Raw genomic sequence first — 17,085 nt, 5'->3', positions numbered from 1 at the left:
CCTCTATCAATGTTTCAACAGAAGAAGCAATGAATGTAAAATATAAAAGAATTGGATTTGCCATTGGTTTTCCACCATTATTTTGCATGTTCCAGAAAATCAACATAGCTGTCCTGGCCATGTTTACCAATCCGTCATATAGTGTAGTTTTCTTATGGTTGAGATTGTATATGCAGTTCACTCCGGATAATTGCAACAACCTGAGATCAGAGAGATTGTTGCAATAAACCGAAGTTGGGTTTCCTGTCCACTATTGCAACATTTTACACAAACATGGTCAACTCAAGCCAGTTGTTATGAACATCATTCGTAGTCAACCATCAACTGAGCAATTTGATTAAAATAAAAACCATATGGCAGCCCTGCGTAGATTTTGACGAGCAAAAGCAGCTTTGATGAAAGCTGACATATTATTCAGATTGGATTTACTGTCACTATTGTTCTCAACAGTTGTAAGAGTCAAAGAGATTAGCCGTGATGACAGACAATAAGCTCTCACCAAACCTGTTGGTAACACTGCACAGTTGTCAAACCCAAACAAAGGATATCATCGCTCAGTCTCCTCTTACAAGAGTCATTTTCTACCTATTTTGTAGACTATGTCCAGCCCCCTCTCCCTATGTAATAGTCACAGATGACCGCACAAACCGTATTGCAAAGCCCTGTCTTCTTTTGTCTCTAATAGGGTGGTGACACTACTGTAGCATTAAACCCCTCCAATTCTCGATTTGCATTGTAACAGAAATGAGTAATTGTAAACAAATTGTCAAGAACATGAATTGATTTTTGTTGATAAACCTAGTCCAGAACCATTCCACAATTTGATGACTCCTCCCTATGAAAATGTAACTGTCAATAATGAAGAGGAATCTTCAAACGATTTTGAACAAGACTTTGCGACAAACCAGCACAATGCTAAAAGCAACAATCAAAATGTTCCTATAAAGAACAGCTCTGATACTGACACAAACATGCCATGTGATGATGATGCACATGAAGAGATTGATTACCAATCTGAAAATCGAACCAAACCTAGTGCTGAGACTGAGTCAAAATCAAAAGGACATAGTGTGAAACCCAAAAGAACACATAAGAAACCCAAACATCTCAATGACTACTATTTAGATGATGATACTGACAATTTGTTTACAATTACTCATTTCTGTTACAATGCAAGTTATGTCCCTAAGACTTATTCAGAAGTAATGAATAGTCACAGCAAAGAAAAATGGAATGAAGCTATGAAAAAGGAAATGAGTGCCTTAATTGAAAATGACACTTATGATGTTGTTCCTCTACCCAAAGAGAGAGAGAGAGTGTGTGTGTGTGTGTGGGGGGGGGGGGGGGGGGGGGGGGGATGGGTGTATGCAATAAAATCAGACCAATTTGGGAATGAAACATACAAAGCTAGATATGTTGCAAAGGGATTCTCTCAAGTAGAAGGTATTGATTACAACTTTCTCTCCTACCACTAGGGCTCTTTACACAGCTGTCAAAACAGCATGACTATGAGATCCATCAAATGGATGTTAAGGCCGCATTTCTAAATGCTCCCATAGATTGCCAGATATATGTGGACCAACCACAGGGATTCGAACTCAAATCAAAAGACAATGATAAAGAGTGCTTAGTCCTGAGACTGAAGAAAAGTCTATACGGTTTGAAACAATCCGGTAGAAACTGGAACAATCTTCTTGATACTTACTTACAGAAAGAAGGTTTTGTCAGATCTGTCAATGATCCATGTTTCTGCTTCAAACCTGACAATGAAATTTACTTACTTGTGTGGGTAGATGATCTTCTGATTGCATCAAAATGTAACATAATTAAATCTGTAAAGAAATCACTTGAAGAAAATTCCAAATGAAAGACCTGGGAATTGTATCTCATTTCTTAGGTATTCAGTTTGAGATCACAGATGATGAAATTTCTATCTCTCAGAGTAAGCACATTGAAACTTTGCTTGATAGATTTGGAATGCAAAACTGCAAACCATCACACACCCCATGTGAAATGAAACCATGCAATCATGACAATAATTGTGAAGCGCTTGATATTGAACAATTACAAATATATAAGCAAATAGTTGGAGCTTTGATCTTCATTATGACAGCTACCAGACCTGACATTTCTTACACCATTACCAAACTATCTCAATTCATGCATAATGCCAAGAAATGTCACATTACAATGGCAAAACACTCACTCAGATACTTGAAGAGTACTATAAATCAAAAATTGTCTTTCAGGAAAGCTGAAAGGATTAATGTGACTGGCTTCTGTGATGCAGACTGGGCTAGCAGTCCAGAAGACAGAAAGAGTATCACAGGATATTGTTTTCAGTTATCGAACACACAGGCCCAATGATTACTTGGAAATCAAGAAAACAGCCAACTGTGGCTTTGTCAACTTGTGAGGCAGAGTACAGGTCTCTTGTCTCTGCTGAACAGGAAGGCAAATATGTTATTTCTTTATTCAATGAAATCACTGATTCTGACCATCCAACATTCAACCTATTTTGTGATAATCAAGGAGCAATTGCTTTAACTAAAAACCCAAATCAGTCATCAAAGGTCAAAGCACATTGATGTGAAGTATCACTTCATTAGAGATGAAATAACGAAAAACAATCTCAGCATTGAATATGTACCAACTGATTCGAACCTAGCTGATATGTTCACCAAACCAGTTTCCAAAATCAAACTTCAATGCTTCATTAAGTACATCATGGGATAGATTTTATCCTAGTGTAACTTAGTAATAATGTTTGATTGATAAAATAAATGATCTTTCAGTTTAGTCTAAACTTTATTGACCAATAATCAAACTTTTTGTTTTATCTTTGACTTTTAAATTCTTTCAGTAAAATTTCACCATATCTACTTATTACTGAGTATGATGTATGAATTTTTCCATTTGACAATGTCAACAATATTTTATGACTCATGTGTTCTCATACTAATTTTTATTATTGTTGAACTTTTGAGTCATGAAAGCTGAGTTTATGGGGGGATGTTGAGTATAAACTCATCTGTACGTTGTTCATACATGTATTAATAATGATAATGATAATTTTATGAAGTACAGAATGTACGATCTACGAATGTACGATTCTGTACTTCCTGTTCCTCCCTTACCGGTCAATAAAAATGGCGTCATTGTTTTTAAATCTTCTTTGAGTTAATATCTAAAATATCCAATCTCACAACCAATCATCTCTTCACCAAAATAATATAACATAACATCTTTAACCTGTCATGATTTCACCCAGGATGAAATTTAATCATGAGATTTTGTTTTATTGATTTCTTGAATTTTCCTCATTTTGAGGTCGAAAATTTATTGGGATTACGAAGGGACTATTCTCATCCCCCTAGTCTAGGATGCTAGTCTTCATAATAGTAGTCCACAATTGTATGTTTAATCCAAAGGTTGTAATGCAGTAATTTGTTAAGTTTCTTGTCACAAGTTGCACAATTAAAAAAAAAAATCAATCGAATCCAGATCGCAAAAAGCCGGCGACGTTTTTTTCGGTAATCCAATCGCGGGCGGGGGGGGGGGGGGGGGGGGGGGGGGGGGGGGGGGGGGGGGGTAATGAGAATAGAGGCAGCCTTGGGATTAACTGAAATTTATATGGAATTAATACCGTTTCTTGGGAAATGTTGCAATTAACCAAGTTGTGATTATCCAAAGTGGTCTGACTGTATATAAGTTTAAATCTGTCACCAAGATACTTAAAAACGTTCTTACGTTTTTTTTTTGAACGAAAATAAAACTAAAACGTCTTTTTATTCTTTTATTTAAGAGCAAGCCATTCAAAATGTCATGGTCATAAGTTATCTCAAATTTTAAATGACTGATTGAAGTAAATTATTAAGAGGTGATTTTTCTCATCAATTAAAATGAATTGCAAAGTTAATTTTTTATTTATTGTTTCAGAGGGAAAAAAGTCCTGATGTTTTAGAACCTCAGACTTCAGTCATAAGTACACTTGGAAATGCCTCTACATTCTCCATTTATGCTACAGTCAGGCAAGCAGTCCTGGCACAAGCTATCAAAGATTCAACTCGTGTGTATCACCTTGCTAACCTACCAGCAGATTCTGACACAGACAGCGATGAAGAGGGCGATGATAAAGAGAAGGAAATACAGCTTAAAATGCCCAAGGTATTAAGAATGGGTATAATGTATAAAGGGAGGAAGTGTTTTGCCCATTTAAAATCTCAAATTAGCAGCTTTTGCCGATTGAATGCCAGGACTAATTTTTTGGGGGAAAGAGAATACCAATTTTCAATTCCATCTTGATGAATTGCGATTGTTGTTAATATGCTTTATGTCTTACATAAAACCAGGGCCAGAGTTTTCTGATCATTGTTATTGGCCCGGCCATTGACTAAGTCCGGTGAAAGACAAAATATAAATAAAAGAAATCATTTAAAAAACTCAGATTATTGGTTTGTTTGTTTTTTCTTTTCTTTTGTTTTTCTCACTTGGTTGTCTTAGATGCACTCTTCAAGTATTGACATTTTTGTTTTCATGATAAAGATTGTTGGACTGGGATTGAGTGGCGTATTTGAGCTCGTTAGAGAATCCCGCAGCAACTATCCAGAGCTCTGTGCTAAGGCTCTTCACGCTCTTCTTGATATGCTTCAAGGGCAACAACCAGAAGGAATGAAAAAAGAACCTCCTGATATTGTCGGTAAGCATTTTCATTAATAATTCACAGGAGTAAAGATGCTTAAGCATGGCTCCGTTTGTGGCTACCATACTTCAATGAACATGATTTGTGATCTGATGATTAACAGGTTTTGGTTTTCGTTTTTTAGGCTGTTTGTCACATTTTCAGGTAAGACCTACAGAATAATCAACTTGAATGGGAACAATGACTTTTTGCTATAAATGGTCAAGTTAATTGAATCTACTGACCACAATTTTATATTGATATTAGTTTTTGAAATTTTTTTCTTTGGTAAGTACATTGCAGATATATGTGTTTTGCCACTGGTCCAAATATTGAGTCTTTTTTTCCTGTCACTCAGTGTTGTTTTATTTTTCTTTGTAAGTACTATGCAGATGTATATCTTTCATCACTGGTCCAAATATTGATTTTTTGGGGTTTTTTTTTTTTATTCTGTCACCCAGTGGTGTATTATTTTTCTTTGTATGTACTATGCAGATGTAAATGTTCCGTTTCTGGTCCAAACATTGACTTTTTTTTTCCTGTCAATCAGAGGATTTATTTTGCCTGCTATTGGATCTTGCCACCAACACATCTGATGGTGACTGTGTAGTCAAAGGAGGCTTATCCATGAGTTCTCTGTCTTGCTCAGCCCTTATCAGTTTGACAATTGCACTTGGAGACACAGAGAAGTTGCTGAGAGCAATCACTGTTATGCTTATGTCACGTTCAGGCTTGACCTTGCAAGATATACAGGTGGGTTGTGATTGAGGCCTTGTTCTTTATGATTGCTGCCGATTATGGATTTGTTTAGGAAATTGGTCTTGTTTATTTATTTATTTTGTTCTGGTTGATTTGTCTTTTTGTTGTTGTCATTTTCGTTTTGTTATTTTCAATAGTTTTATTTATTTATTAATTAATTGTATTTATTGATTTATTGGGGGGGGGGGGGGGAACTATTGAAATCATTAAAAATATAATGTAAAGCAGCACACAAATAACAATGAAGCAAATCCACTGATTTATGTTCAGAGATGGTCAGCGAATATTATGAGCTTCTTTGTAAGATTACTTAGCTTGTGTGAGAGATGTGCTATGAATTTGCCTTATAAAAAAAATAATTGCAAGGCTAAACCAATGCTCAAAGAGGATGTATTACTTTTTGTAAGAATTTAAGTCCACAATAGAAAATTAAGTCGGTCTTTTTATTTATTTATTTATTTTTAAAAAATTATTTTTTTTGCTTTCAATAACAGATTCCGGGTATCTTGACATCCCTTCAAAAAAGTGTTCAAGCAGTTTTACTTGGAAGATCCATCTTACCTGATTGGTTTAATTGTGGCATTAAATCCAAATGCCTGGCACAGTCTTTTACACTTGAGAATGCCAGAGGTATGTCAACAATTGTGTCAACTTACAATGCTTTGTTGTCATATTTAGAGATAATAATGTAGTGTAATTCTTTCATTTTGATATTTTAGGAGAATTTTTTTAAACATTGTGTGTGAAATTGCAATTTACTGCTTAAATTTTAATTTCACTAATGCAGAAATGTTTTCCTTTTAAAATTTTTTTTGGGACGGTTCTCACTTCCTTTTGTTTTTAAGATTGTTTATGCCATGTTCAGAATAGTGTTGTGTTAAAGAATGTATATTAATGTGACGTTGACAATTTTATTTTCATCCAAGTCCACTATTAAGATCAGTTTTGGTTCATTTGTTTTCACTGAAACGTCACTGTGTTAATGTAACAAATTATGTTCCATTTATTTGCAAAACCTCAACTGGCTCTGTTTTTATGCTCTGTTTCTGTGCCATAAAATTTCAGTTTGAGAATACCAGGTGGAAAATTCAACCATGGCAAATACTTTCTTAAGATTGTTTAAAGATTGTTTATGGCAATCAATGTTCAAGAATTTTGTGAAGTTGACGATTATATTTTCAAGTTTACCACTAGATCAGTTGCGATCTCACTCTCTGAAATGACAATGAAAGTAGCATATTTCTCATAGTATATTTATCATGTTTTTTTTGTTGTGTGCAAAACCTCTGCTGACATTATTATGCTCTGTTTCTGTGTTATTAACTTATAGTTGGAGATTGCCAAGTGGAAAATTCAGCCGTTGCTAGTGATGGACGTTATTTGTACATTTTGAACAAATTCGGTCTGTACAAAGTTGGATCTGGTTATGGTGGGACTATCAAGGTAATAAATTTGTCATTCCATCTTATTTCCAAGACAGATAAAAGGAAGTGATAATGATGATGATGATGATGACAATAATAATAATGATAATAATAATAATAATAATAATGGAGATTATGGCTTTGTGTGTGTGTGTATTTATAATTTCTGGCTAATTCAACAAATAATTTTGTAATTTATAAACAATGGACAAATTCAATTGCAAAGTCGACCACTTAAAATTTTAGTTCCAGCTATTTTCTGGAGCTGAAATTCTACCTTATCATTGTGTTTCACTTTTTCAAGCTTCAAACTTAAAAATTTAGATTATAGAATACTTTAAAGACTCATCTGGCCCAAAAATATACACATGGGAATAAAACAGCAGTGCTGAGCATCTTTGTTGGTTGAAACTATGAAACAAGTTACAAGCTTGTAAATATACATCAATCGTTTTATTTGATAAAGATCGCATATCATATGATTACAGAAAAGCTTTTATTTTAAATTCGTCGAAAATGTTTTTTGCACTTGCTCAACTCTTGGTTATAATGAAATTGATTTGTTTAACAGGGGAGCAGTAGTTTTTAGCAACATCCAATGCATTCATTATGTAGTATATAATTGGTAAGCAAGCTGTTGTCATCATATATATTATTTTTACTTTGTTGACACTTTTTTCCCTCCCAACCAGGGCAAGCTAGAGAGCCATAAAAGAGATTTTCCAGTCCACAAAAACACATTTCTTGCTTTTGCAGCCGTGAGTTTTGATTTTTAAAATACTGAGTGAATAAAAGTAATCTAATTATAGCGCTATACTGTAAGACTTATCAGTCATGAAATGAAGCGTTCATGTCTTTGATTTGCAAATGGTCCAGGTGAAAAATCTATGAAGATAAAATAAAGGAAAATGATGTCAGTCTTGTTCCATGATTTTTAAAAAAAATAATTTTTATTTTGATTTTAGATCTTGTTTTGATGGAAACTGTATATAAATTTAGCACCAATAATTTGTTTTTTTTTTCTCTTTTTTTTTTTTCTCTTATTCTTTCATTTCCAAAAGGGTAAGCTCTTGTGTAAGTGGGATAGAGGCTCAACACCAAGTTTATGTGTCATTAACAGAACCACCCTGACTGCAGAAAATACATTTGGCATGGATGGTAAGTAATGTATTCAAGCCAGAATGGTGGATGAGAGAATTGTAAGATTTAAAAACAAATTTTTAAAAAGACCACACATGGAAGGGAGTAATATGCAGAATCAATTTGATTTTTAAAAATTCTAAAAGATATTTCCTATCATTAAATTTTTCATATAGTACAAAAACCTTTTATGTTGGTTGTAGTGATGTTAATTAGTATGATGATGACGATGGCATTGGTGATTGTGGTGGTGTTGTTGACGATGATGATGTTGTGATCTTGTAGATGATTGATTAAAAAAAGATGACACAGACCGGCAATATTTTTTTCTTTCTTCCTCTTAGACATAAGGAATTTTAAAAAAGGATGGGATTGCATTTTATTAGAGTAGTGCATGGCCATTGGTCAAGAAGTTGGAATACTCCTGTCATGCATTTTACTCATTCAAACATTTCTGTACATTCTCTTTTCCCTTAAGGTCATGGCACTAGTCACAGCCACCTTTTCAGTGATGGTGAAAGCATTGGGTTCATTGCTCCCTTGAAGGATGTGAGTTGGATCCGTTATGATTTTATTGGGGTCAAGTGGTTCTTGCTTCTAGTTGTTTTCAAATCCTTATAGAAGGATTAAATGTTTGACAGAAAAAAGGGTAAATTAAAAGCCTTGTTTTCACTGAAGGACATCTTTGGTCAATAGGAAATGCATCTAATTTGCTTTCAGTTTATGAAGATGTATTCAAGTTTGGGAAGGACCTGTATTTTTCCTCTCTCTCTCTATTATTGGAGACAAAACTGTATGTGTTATCATATGTGCTACCTTAAAAAATTCTAACAAGGAGTAATGATCGTTTTAAATGCTTAAGATCCTGGTCAACTATTAAATGAATATGGCATTTTTATTTTATATACTATTGGAGAGCTGCAATATTTGCTGGGAAATTAAGGCACTCATCTGCGGGTGGTTGGATGGGAGCATCACCCTTGAATCATATACCTATGATGTTCGCATGGGTGTACGATCCGATAGTGATGTCGTTTCTTCTTCTCTTTACTAGCCTATCCTGCTTCTTTGGTTTGTGATTGTATTTTTGACAGGGGATATTTTTTTTCCTGTAAATCCTCTGCCTGTTTGTTCTTGGTTATTTATAATTTAGCTTATGATATCTTTAGGTTATGATTTTGATTGACATTTGTACTATTTTTGTTAGATTGCTTGTTTTTTTGTTTCAGCGGTCTCTCATATAACCTCAATTGTGTTGGAAGAGACCTAAAGCAACAAACAAAACAAAAAAAAAAAAAAGGCACTCATCTAGTTTATTATTATATTACTGTATTGTGAAATCAACATAAATCGAGATGAATCTTTTGCAAATGAGCAATCAAAATAAGTCCAGTAATAAAGTCTGTAGATGCGCCCTAATGAAGCTGGCAACAGGGCAGCCGGATAGCGATTCCAAATGTCAAATTAAGGACGGTCATGATGTCCCAGCAGATTTTCTAACTAATCATTTGAGTAAACAGGTGATAAAATTACCCTTTATTCAAAAAAGTTTCCAAGTTACTCGTATATCGGTCCGTAAAAAATAGTTTTATAAATTTTAGATTTGCCAGTAATTCTGTGTGCATAAGCAAACACTTAATGTCGGCTGTACAGAACAAGTTTAATCTCCAACCCTAATTTTTTATAAGAATAGATTTTTGTAGAGTAGTCAGATGTGTAGAAGTCAAATTTAAGATTTGATTTATTGTGTAAAGTCAAAGAACAAAACAAAAACAAGCTAAATGAAAGACAGACTAGGTTAATCTCTTTAAATTTTGTAATTTATTATGGCTTGTTTATATTTTGATTTTGTAGGAGGATAGCTTTGTCATTCGAACCTTCAGTCCCATCAGCAATCCTCCAATGGCATCTCTCTCTGAGGTACCTCTCAAATTGACCAGGAAATGTATGGAGGCTTTTGGGTCAGTGCCATTCCATCATGTCTATGAAAAGAGAAGTATTTGTAAGTGGAATCACAATTTCTCAATTTTGTTATCTGTGATTGTTATGGTTTAAATGTATCGCATATATGTTTGTCATGTTTTCATTCGTTTTGAAAAAAAATGTTTAGCACCTTTGCTTGTTTTATATGTAGTAAGGTGTTTCATTCTTTTTGTCAGTTGATCTTGATCACAAACTTTTGTTTTCATTTTCATTTTCATTTTCATTTTGTTTTTGTTCGCAGCATGACCTATGAAACAACAAACCTTGCCTGTCTCAACCAGAGATCACTAGAAACGAATGAGTTAAGGGGGGGTTTGGGTCTAATTATTAGGAAAATCCTTCGAAAAATTGATTTTGAGATTTTGGTGGAAAATGACATTTTATTATCCTAGAAATAATATAAGTGAAGTCCAAATTCTTAAAGTAGACTATAAAGGCACGAAAAACAGTCGAAAATGGTACAGATAGTAAGAAAAGTGTGAAAAACGGGAAGCTATTTTCTCAATATGTCATTTTTCTAAGGGTATGGGATACTGTGTCAAACGTTTCTCAGAATCTATTCAATGAAATTGTCTGAAATTTTCCACAGTTATCACAGAGATAATGTATTGTGTCACAATAGAGAGATTTTTTTGATAAGATATGTGAATTTTGAATTATAATCCCAATTCTGAATTTTTAACATCACTTGTATCATAACATTTTGATTCTCAACTTTGTAATGTTCTAATAAAAATTTCATAAGCTAAAGCCGTAAAATCTCTATGGTGACACACTATGGTACAATGTTGACAAGAGGGAAGAATATGGAGGTCATTCCTTCATTAGTTTTTGTGGAACGTTTGCCACGAGATTGTTATATTTTTTTATGTCAGACCCCCAAATTAGGTCGCAAAATGGGTATCAACACAGATAATTAAAATTTTTCACCATAAATGTTGTTTTTTAACCTATAATGACGATATAGAATGATTAAAACCGCCTAATATTGGTAATTAAATTTTTTAGAAAACACCCAAACGCCCTTTATGTATTTACATTTTCAACAAGATATGAAGTGAATAGAAAGTGCAGAAGACATAGAGAATAAATTTTTTTCGCGGCGGTGGTGGGGTTTGAACCTGCGACTTATTGGTACGACAACTCGCTGGCAGGTGAGAGTGTGGCTCTACCGTGTGAGCTATCACGAACACTAAAATATTCGTTTCAACTCAAAGTCATACTAGATCCCTCTCACCACTTCTTGAGACGCCGATTCGTTCGTACACACCATCGCGAATAATTTTGACAGCAGTTAAGCTTAATAGCCAATATTCACACAAACATTAACATAGAAACGATTGAGACATTGAGTATACATTTTCAGCATTCTTGTAAAAAAAATTTAAAAAAGAAAGAAATAATTGGATGTGTTTCAAACTCATTCAATCACTGGCTATTTGGAAAATGAGTCGAGCTTGGCTTGCTCTCAGTCATTACCACCATGTCTCAACAGATTATTCCATGTGAAATATTTTCCTGCCCTGAATATCTTGAAAATATTGAGAAAGAAAAGCTCAAATTTTTTAAGTGTTTTCGTTTTCTCAATCAATGTTTTGTTACTGATCTGTTTAAACTTTCCTCTTCTTTTCATTAATAGTGACTGGCTTTGAGGAGGATCCTCTCATGATGGTGTCAGGGAAGGAATTCTCTTTAATAAGAACCGTTGGTGGAAAGGTATGGCCATTGATTTTTTAGTGCTCTTTTATTTTTGGGTTTCACCTTTCATACTTGTCAATTTTAATAAAATAGTTTGATTTTTTAGTCTCTCGCATATTATTTTTAAAAACAACAACTTAGGGCAACTAATCAGGCAGGGAGGCTATGTGGTCTATTGGTATGACACTCGCTTTCGGATCGGAAGGTCTTGGATTCGAGCCTCGCGCTCGGCGCATAGTTGAGTCCTTGGAAGAGGCTCTTTACTCACATTCTCTCACTGTATTCAGGTGTAAAATGGGTACCTGGCCGTTAACAGCGCTGTCTTTGTCCGAAAATTTGTAATATCACCTAACAGGCGTCATGTCCCGTCCTACATGTTAAATGTTGCTGTTGACCAGGGACCCCTTGTAAAGCTCAATTTAAAAAAAACATTTTTTTTTAGTACTTTTATGTTGTGAAATTTTAGATTGATTGTGTCAACCTAGACACTAACAGAAAAGTCTTTTAAAATGTATATTGTTATCTGTCAACAAACTTGTGTGGAGGAAAGAATATTGCTGGTGTGGGGTCATTTGACTTTCCTCATTGGACGGAGAGGTTACCCTTGCAGTGTCATCTATCTATCCCCTTTTATATTTATTTTCCTTTCCCATGTTGTTCTCTGTCTTTGTCTTGTAGTGTAGTAGGTTTTGTCATAACCTTGGACGGAGTTGTTGGCAGAGAGGAAAATAGTTAAATGTAAAGTGTTAGTTTTGGTAGATGAATTTTTTAAAAATTGTTGTTAAGCACTTTTTGTTTTTAATGTATTATTTTGTAAGCATTTGGATGTGTTTCTTCAAGTGAGATCCCATGCTTGATTTTGGATGTGACTTTGAGACTTAGAGATTGTCCTTGGAATCTACTTCTGTTCCCTATTTGAACCGGCTTCCTTTGTCTTACTTTTTTTTTGGTATTTTAGTTGTAAATCTAGTATTTTAAGAAAGAAAAAAGAAAATTGTGAAAGTTTTATATACCTACTGTTTTTTTTACCTAGGGTCTGCATCTCATGTTAACAGTGAAGTTTTTTATTTCATCCTTATTTTTACTTTTTGTCTCATCATTTTTTAATATGTGTTTGATTCAGAAGTTATTACTGAACAATATCATGTATTTATAATTACTTGTTTAGGTCTTGTATCAAGGCAAAGGTGCTTCTCTTGGTATCAAACAAGCTAGCCAGTCACAGACTAAATGGATGGAACTTGCCATACCCAAATCTCCCAAGATTGTAAATCTGTCTCTAGGCCATGATGGAATGCATGCATTAATGGTAGCAGATGATGGTGGAGTATATTTTGTTGGGATGGCCAGGAGAGGAGAGGATGGTGATGCCAGTGGAGGTAAATAGATAAAAATGAGATAAGGACAAGATGCCTCAAATATTATGAGGTTTCTTTTCCTCTGTGAAATTTAGGCAATATTTGAATGATGTCAACATGTTTATTGTGATCTTCTACAGGAAAATGACATTTGAAGTAAATGGCTTACTAGATAAAATGGCAAATTTAAATTTGAATTTGCTTGTGCACAACTCACGCTTTGGAACCTCTTTGCTTCTGTAACAGACATGTAGAAAAATTAAAGTACTTCATAGTTTCCTTTCTGAAAATATGATTGAACTTCACATAATATTTTTTTTACGAGGAAGGATTATATTCAAAACATCAAAACAGTTTGTCAATTTTCCTTATTGATAATATGTCTCCATTTCCAATGCTCAATGCATCTATACTTAGCTGGAAAATGGAAATGTCTTGACATCTTTTCTTCTTGATGTGCAGAAGAATGTAATTTCAATCACTTTTGTGTTCGGGCCTTGTGAAAATCTTACAGGTTTTATCTTTGTTTTAGTGTATAATTCATTTTATTAAACTCAAAGGCATTAATAATTTATAATAATTTGGTGAATGCGTATTAAGAGATACCAATACCAAGCTACTCTCGCATTTTATTGTGATTTTTATTTCACTTACGTTCACAATCTTGTATTCAAATAAGACTAAACAAGCATCAACTCAGGTATGATATATAGCATAAAATAAAAATTACCATATAAGATACTCATTGTGTAACAAATATGCAATTTGTTATCCAGCTAAAATGCGCCGTCAGCCCAAACCAACAAAACCACGAAAAATGAGCAAGTTGGAGTCAAAGTTTGTAACGATGGCATCGTGTAACAGTGGAACAAGTGCTGTAGTTACTCAAGACGGAGAGTTGTACATGTTTGGAAAGGACACAAACCATTGTGACCATTCTACAGGTAATGGCATTGTCTGCATATCATAAACTAATTTTGAAATAAATTAAATTTCTTAAGTTTTGATTAGGTTTACAATTTTAACTTTATCTGTAAAACCTGATTTGTGTGTCTATGCTCAACAAATCTCCAAGATTTTCAATACATTTATACCAAAATTATTCGAGGAAAAACAACCCGTCCTTAAGAGAAATTGTGTCAAGGGATTTCAGCCATGTTTTTATTTGGTTGTTCAATTCTTCACTTTCAAAGCATAATCCTTGACTGGTGGCATTTCAGTGGTCTGAGGTGAGAATCTGAAAGTGCTCGGTCAGAACTACCCTACTTTATGTATCTATCCAATTTTGAGTAGCTTTTGTTATTTGATGCATAATTCCTTGTAAGTGAATTATTCGACTGACATGTTGGAACAGGGGTTCTTTCAAATATGATAATTTAAAACGAAAATAGCAACGAATCAAAATTTGGTGAGTTAATGTAAGAATAAATTACACACATTTTGATGTATAGTGTTTACTGGTGCATTTCAATACAATTGACTGATTGTTTCAATTTCCCAATCTAATTAAAATCATAGTCTCTTGTTTTGAAAAAACATTCTGAAACTTTATGACTTGATTCTAGAAGCCATTAAATGTTAAAAAGATTTCCAATAGCATAATAATATGTTCTTTAAAAATATATTGAACTGCCCTAAGCTGGAAAGTATAACTGATTTAGGAATTATGGGAGAAAATCCATTTTTATTATCACGCTTGAACTCTTGAGTAATGTTACAGATGTAAAAATGGCAAGAGAAAAAAATAGCTATTTAACTGTCAGTTCCTCTTAACGAATAGTCTTGTTAGATGATGATGCTTTCTCGTTTTGGAAATAAACAATTGATGTCAAAGGCTGTCATTAACTTCTCTTCTTCCACTTCTAGGACGTGTAAATGACTTGAAAGAGCTGAAGATCTCTCAAATTTCTCTTGGAAAAGCTCATGCTGTGGCCTTAACTTCCAAAGGTCGAGTGTTTACCTTTGGTATCAACAACAAGGGACAGTGTGGAAGAGACTTTTCAACACAGGGAGGCACTGGTCGTGACGGTAAGGTTAATCTGGGGGGGGGGAGATGAGGCTAATCCTAGGGGGGGGGGAGTAATATACCAGCTGCACTGTGTGGCCTTGAGCAAGTACCTCTCCCTTGCTGTGTTTGCGTTGCACTGCGGCTGATGTCCTTTGGAATAAACTAAAGACAAATTTTCCCTTTTGGATGAATAAAAGAAATTTTATGTAATTTTTAAAATCTATTTTCCAGAAGCCTGTATAGCTTTTGCTCTTTTTTTAATTACCATGAAGCGGTTGTATCTTTTTATTTCTCAATTTTATAGTTATCTTTTTTTTCTTTTCTATATTAAAAAAAAAATGCAGATATTGTTTAAAACCATTTTTGGGAACAATTAGATTAACTTGATGGCCTCGATTATTTTATAATTTAGTAATATTATGTTTAATGTTTCGAAAGACTTGATCATGTAAACTACCTCATTAACTTGTCCTCAGGGAAAATAGTTTCCACAAGAAAAATTTTGAAGTGTAGTCAGATAGCGTGTATGCCCCAATTATAGAACAGTAAAGTTGGTGCAATAAAATAAACAACATCACGTGACCAGACATTTGACGTCAAACGTGACCCAGATTTTTTTATAAATGACCCGAACTATGCTGCAATTGACCTTTAGTAATGTCATGCGCATCCAACCAAACTTTTGTTTACATGTTGCTAAGGCAGCAAACTGAAGTTGGCGCGAATAAATTCAAGCTGTTTACTCCGAGTCTGAGATAGCTAGGGAGGCCACGATCATATTTTTTATCGCCAAAATGCCCCTTCTTTTATTTTGTAGGAAAACCATAATCATGGTTCCCCCTCCTCCCGTAAACAAAACCATATCTATGTCCAGGGAAACGAAGATGGTCGCTTGTTTTTGGTTAAGGCGGACCATACTTTTTTTTTTTTACAGCGTATCAAATGATCAAAGTCAAAGCATACGGTCAATGTAATGAAGAGAGTAAATTCGAATCTATCTCCTATCTCTTCGCTCAGATGACCCTTTTGACAGAAGACAACTACTACTTCTACACTATAACTATAACTGCACTACCACTACTGTTTTATAACCACTGATACCACAAGACTTTTATACTATCTAGAACTAATGGACCGTATGGCTTAGCGGTACGGTTTTAGTCTTGTCACAAAAGTCGAGCAATGCCAATGCTAAGTGCGATCAGTAATAGGATGGGTGACTAATCGTGAAAAATTATACACACATTACCCCACTCGATTGAATGAGTATCTGGCTACAGAAATGGCGGAGAGTGTAGTGACAGTTTTAGTACACAAGGGTCGCCTAACAGGCTGTATGACAAAGAAATATGGTTCCATACGGCTTGTTGAAGTGGGGGGGGGGGGGGGAATAAATATGAAACATTGTGAAGCGCATTGCTCACGGCTATCTGTAGAAATGCGCTGTATAAATATTCATATTTATGTACTTGGTCCAACTGTTACTATTACTATTTCTACTACTACTACTACTACTACTACTACTACTACTACTACTACGATTACTACTACTACTACTAATAATAATAATAATAATAATAATAATAATAATAATATAATAATAATAATAATAATAATAAATAATAATAATAATAAATAATAATAACAATTATTATTGTTGTTGTTGTCAGTATCACCGTTTATTAATGATTTTAAAAAGTGTTAAAGATACTTGCAAAATGTTGGTGTTGTGTGTGTTGTAGCAATCCAGCGACGCAACTCTGTCTATAACTACAAGAGACGCACAATACCGTGACACTAAACATCCCTGGCATGCATTTAGTCAAACAACATTCACGGTAGCGTTAACTACGTCAAAGTGAAAGACAAAACAATAGTGACATACAACCAGGACATGACAGCAAGTGAGGTGGAAATTCTCAGAATTGAAAGCAGACACTTCAATGTGATATTACTGTCAACAAACCTCCACCAACGCCATTCAAGTGGCCAGTTACATCCACCACTAGTGAGAAACAAATGATTGTGATAGGT

General features: G+C 34.3%; 1 protein-coding gene across 6 annotated transcripts in view; it reads left to right on the top strand.

Annotated features, from left to right (window-relative positions):
* The window catches only part of LOC144971558 (E3 ubiquitin-protein ligase MYCBP2-like), a 120,942-nt gene that overhangs the window by 4,409 nt on the left and 99,448 nt on the right, over positions 1–17,085 (top strand). For all 6 annotated transcript variants that reach the window (XM_078912595.1, XM_078912593.1, XM_078912594.1 and 3 more), the window contains exons 3-15: positions 3,940–4,167; positions 4,546–4,699; positions 5,232–5,434; positions 5,935–6,070; positions 6,771–6,883; positions 7,557–7,622; positions 7,926–8,022; positions 8,483–8,553; positions 9,859–10,006; positions 11,627–11,703; positions 12,854–13,064; positions 13,820–13,987; positions 14,910–15,071. In XM_078912595.1, coding sequence (XP_078768721.1) covers positions 3,940–4,167; positions 4,546–4,699; positions 5,232–5,434; positions 5,935–6,070; positions 6,771–6,883; positions 7,557–7,622; positions 7,926–8,022; positions 8,483–8,553; positions 9,859–10,006; positions 11,627–11,703; positions 12,854–13,064; positions 13,820–13,987; positions 14,910–15,071 — 1,834 coding nt within the window. The remainder of the gene's footprint in view (positions 1–3,939; positions 4,168–4,545; positions 4,700–5,231; positions 5,435–5,934; positions 6,071–6,770; positions 6,884–7,556; positions 7,623–7,925; positions 8,023–8,482; positions 8,554–9,858; positions 10,007–11,626; positions 11,704–12,853; positions 13,065–13,819; positions 13,988–14,909; positions 15,072–17,085) is intronic.

This window comes from Berghia stephanieae, chromosome 4 (assembly GCF_034508935.2).
Source record: "Berghia stephanieae isolate SIO BIC M18660-M18661 chromosome 4, UCSD_Bste_1.3, whole genome shotgun sequence".
In the NCBI taxonomy this organism is placed as follows: domain Eukaryota; kingdom Metazoa; phylum Mollusca; class Gastropoda; order Nudibranchia; family Aeolidiidae; genus Berghia; species Berghia stephanieae.
The sequence above is the reverse complement of the archived record's forward strand: the minus strand, read 5'-3'. Positions and strand labels throughout refer to the sequence as shown.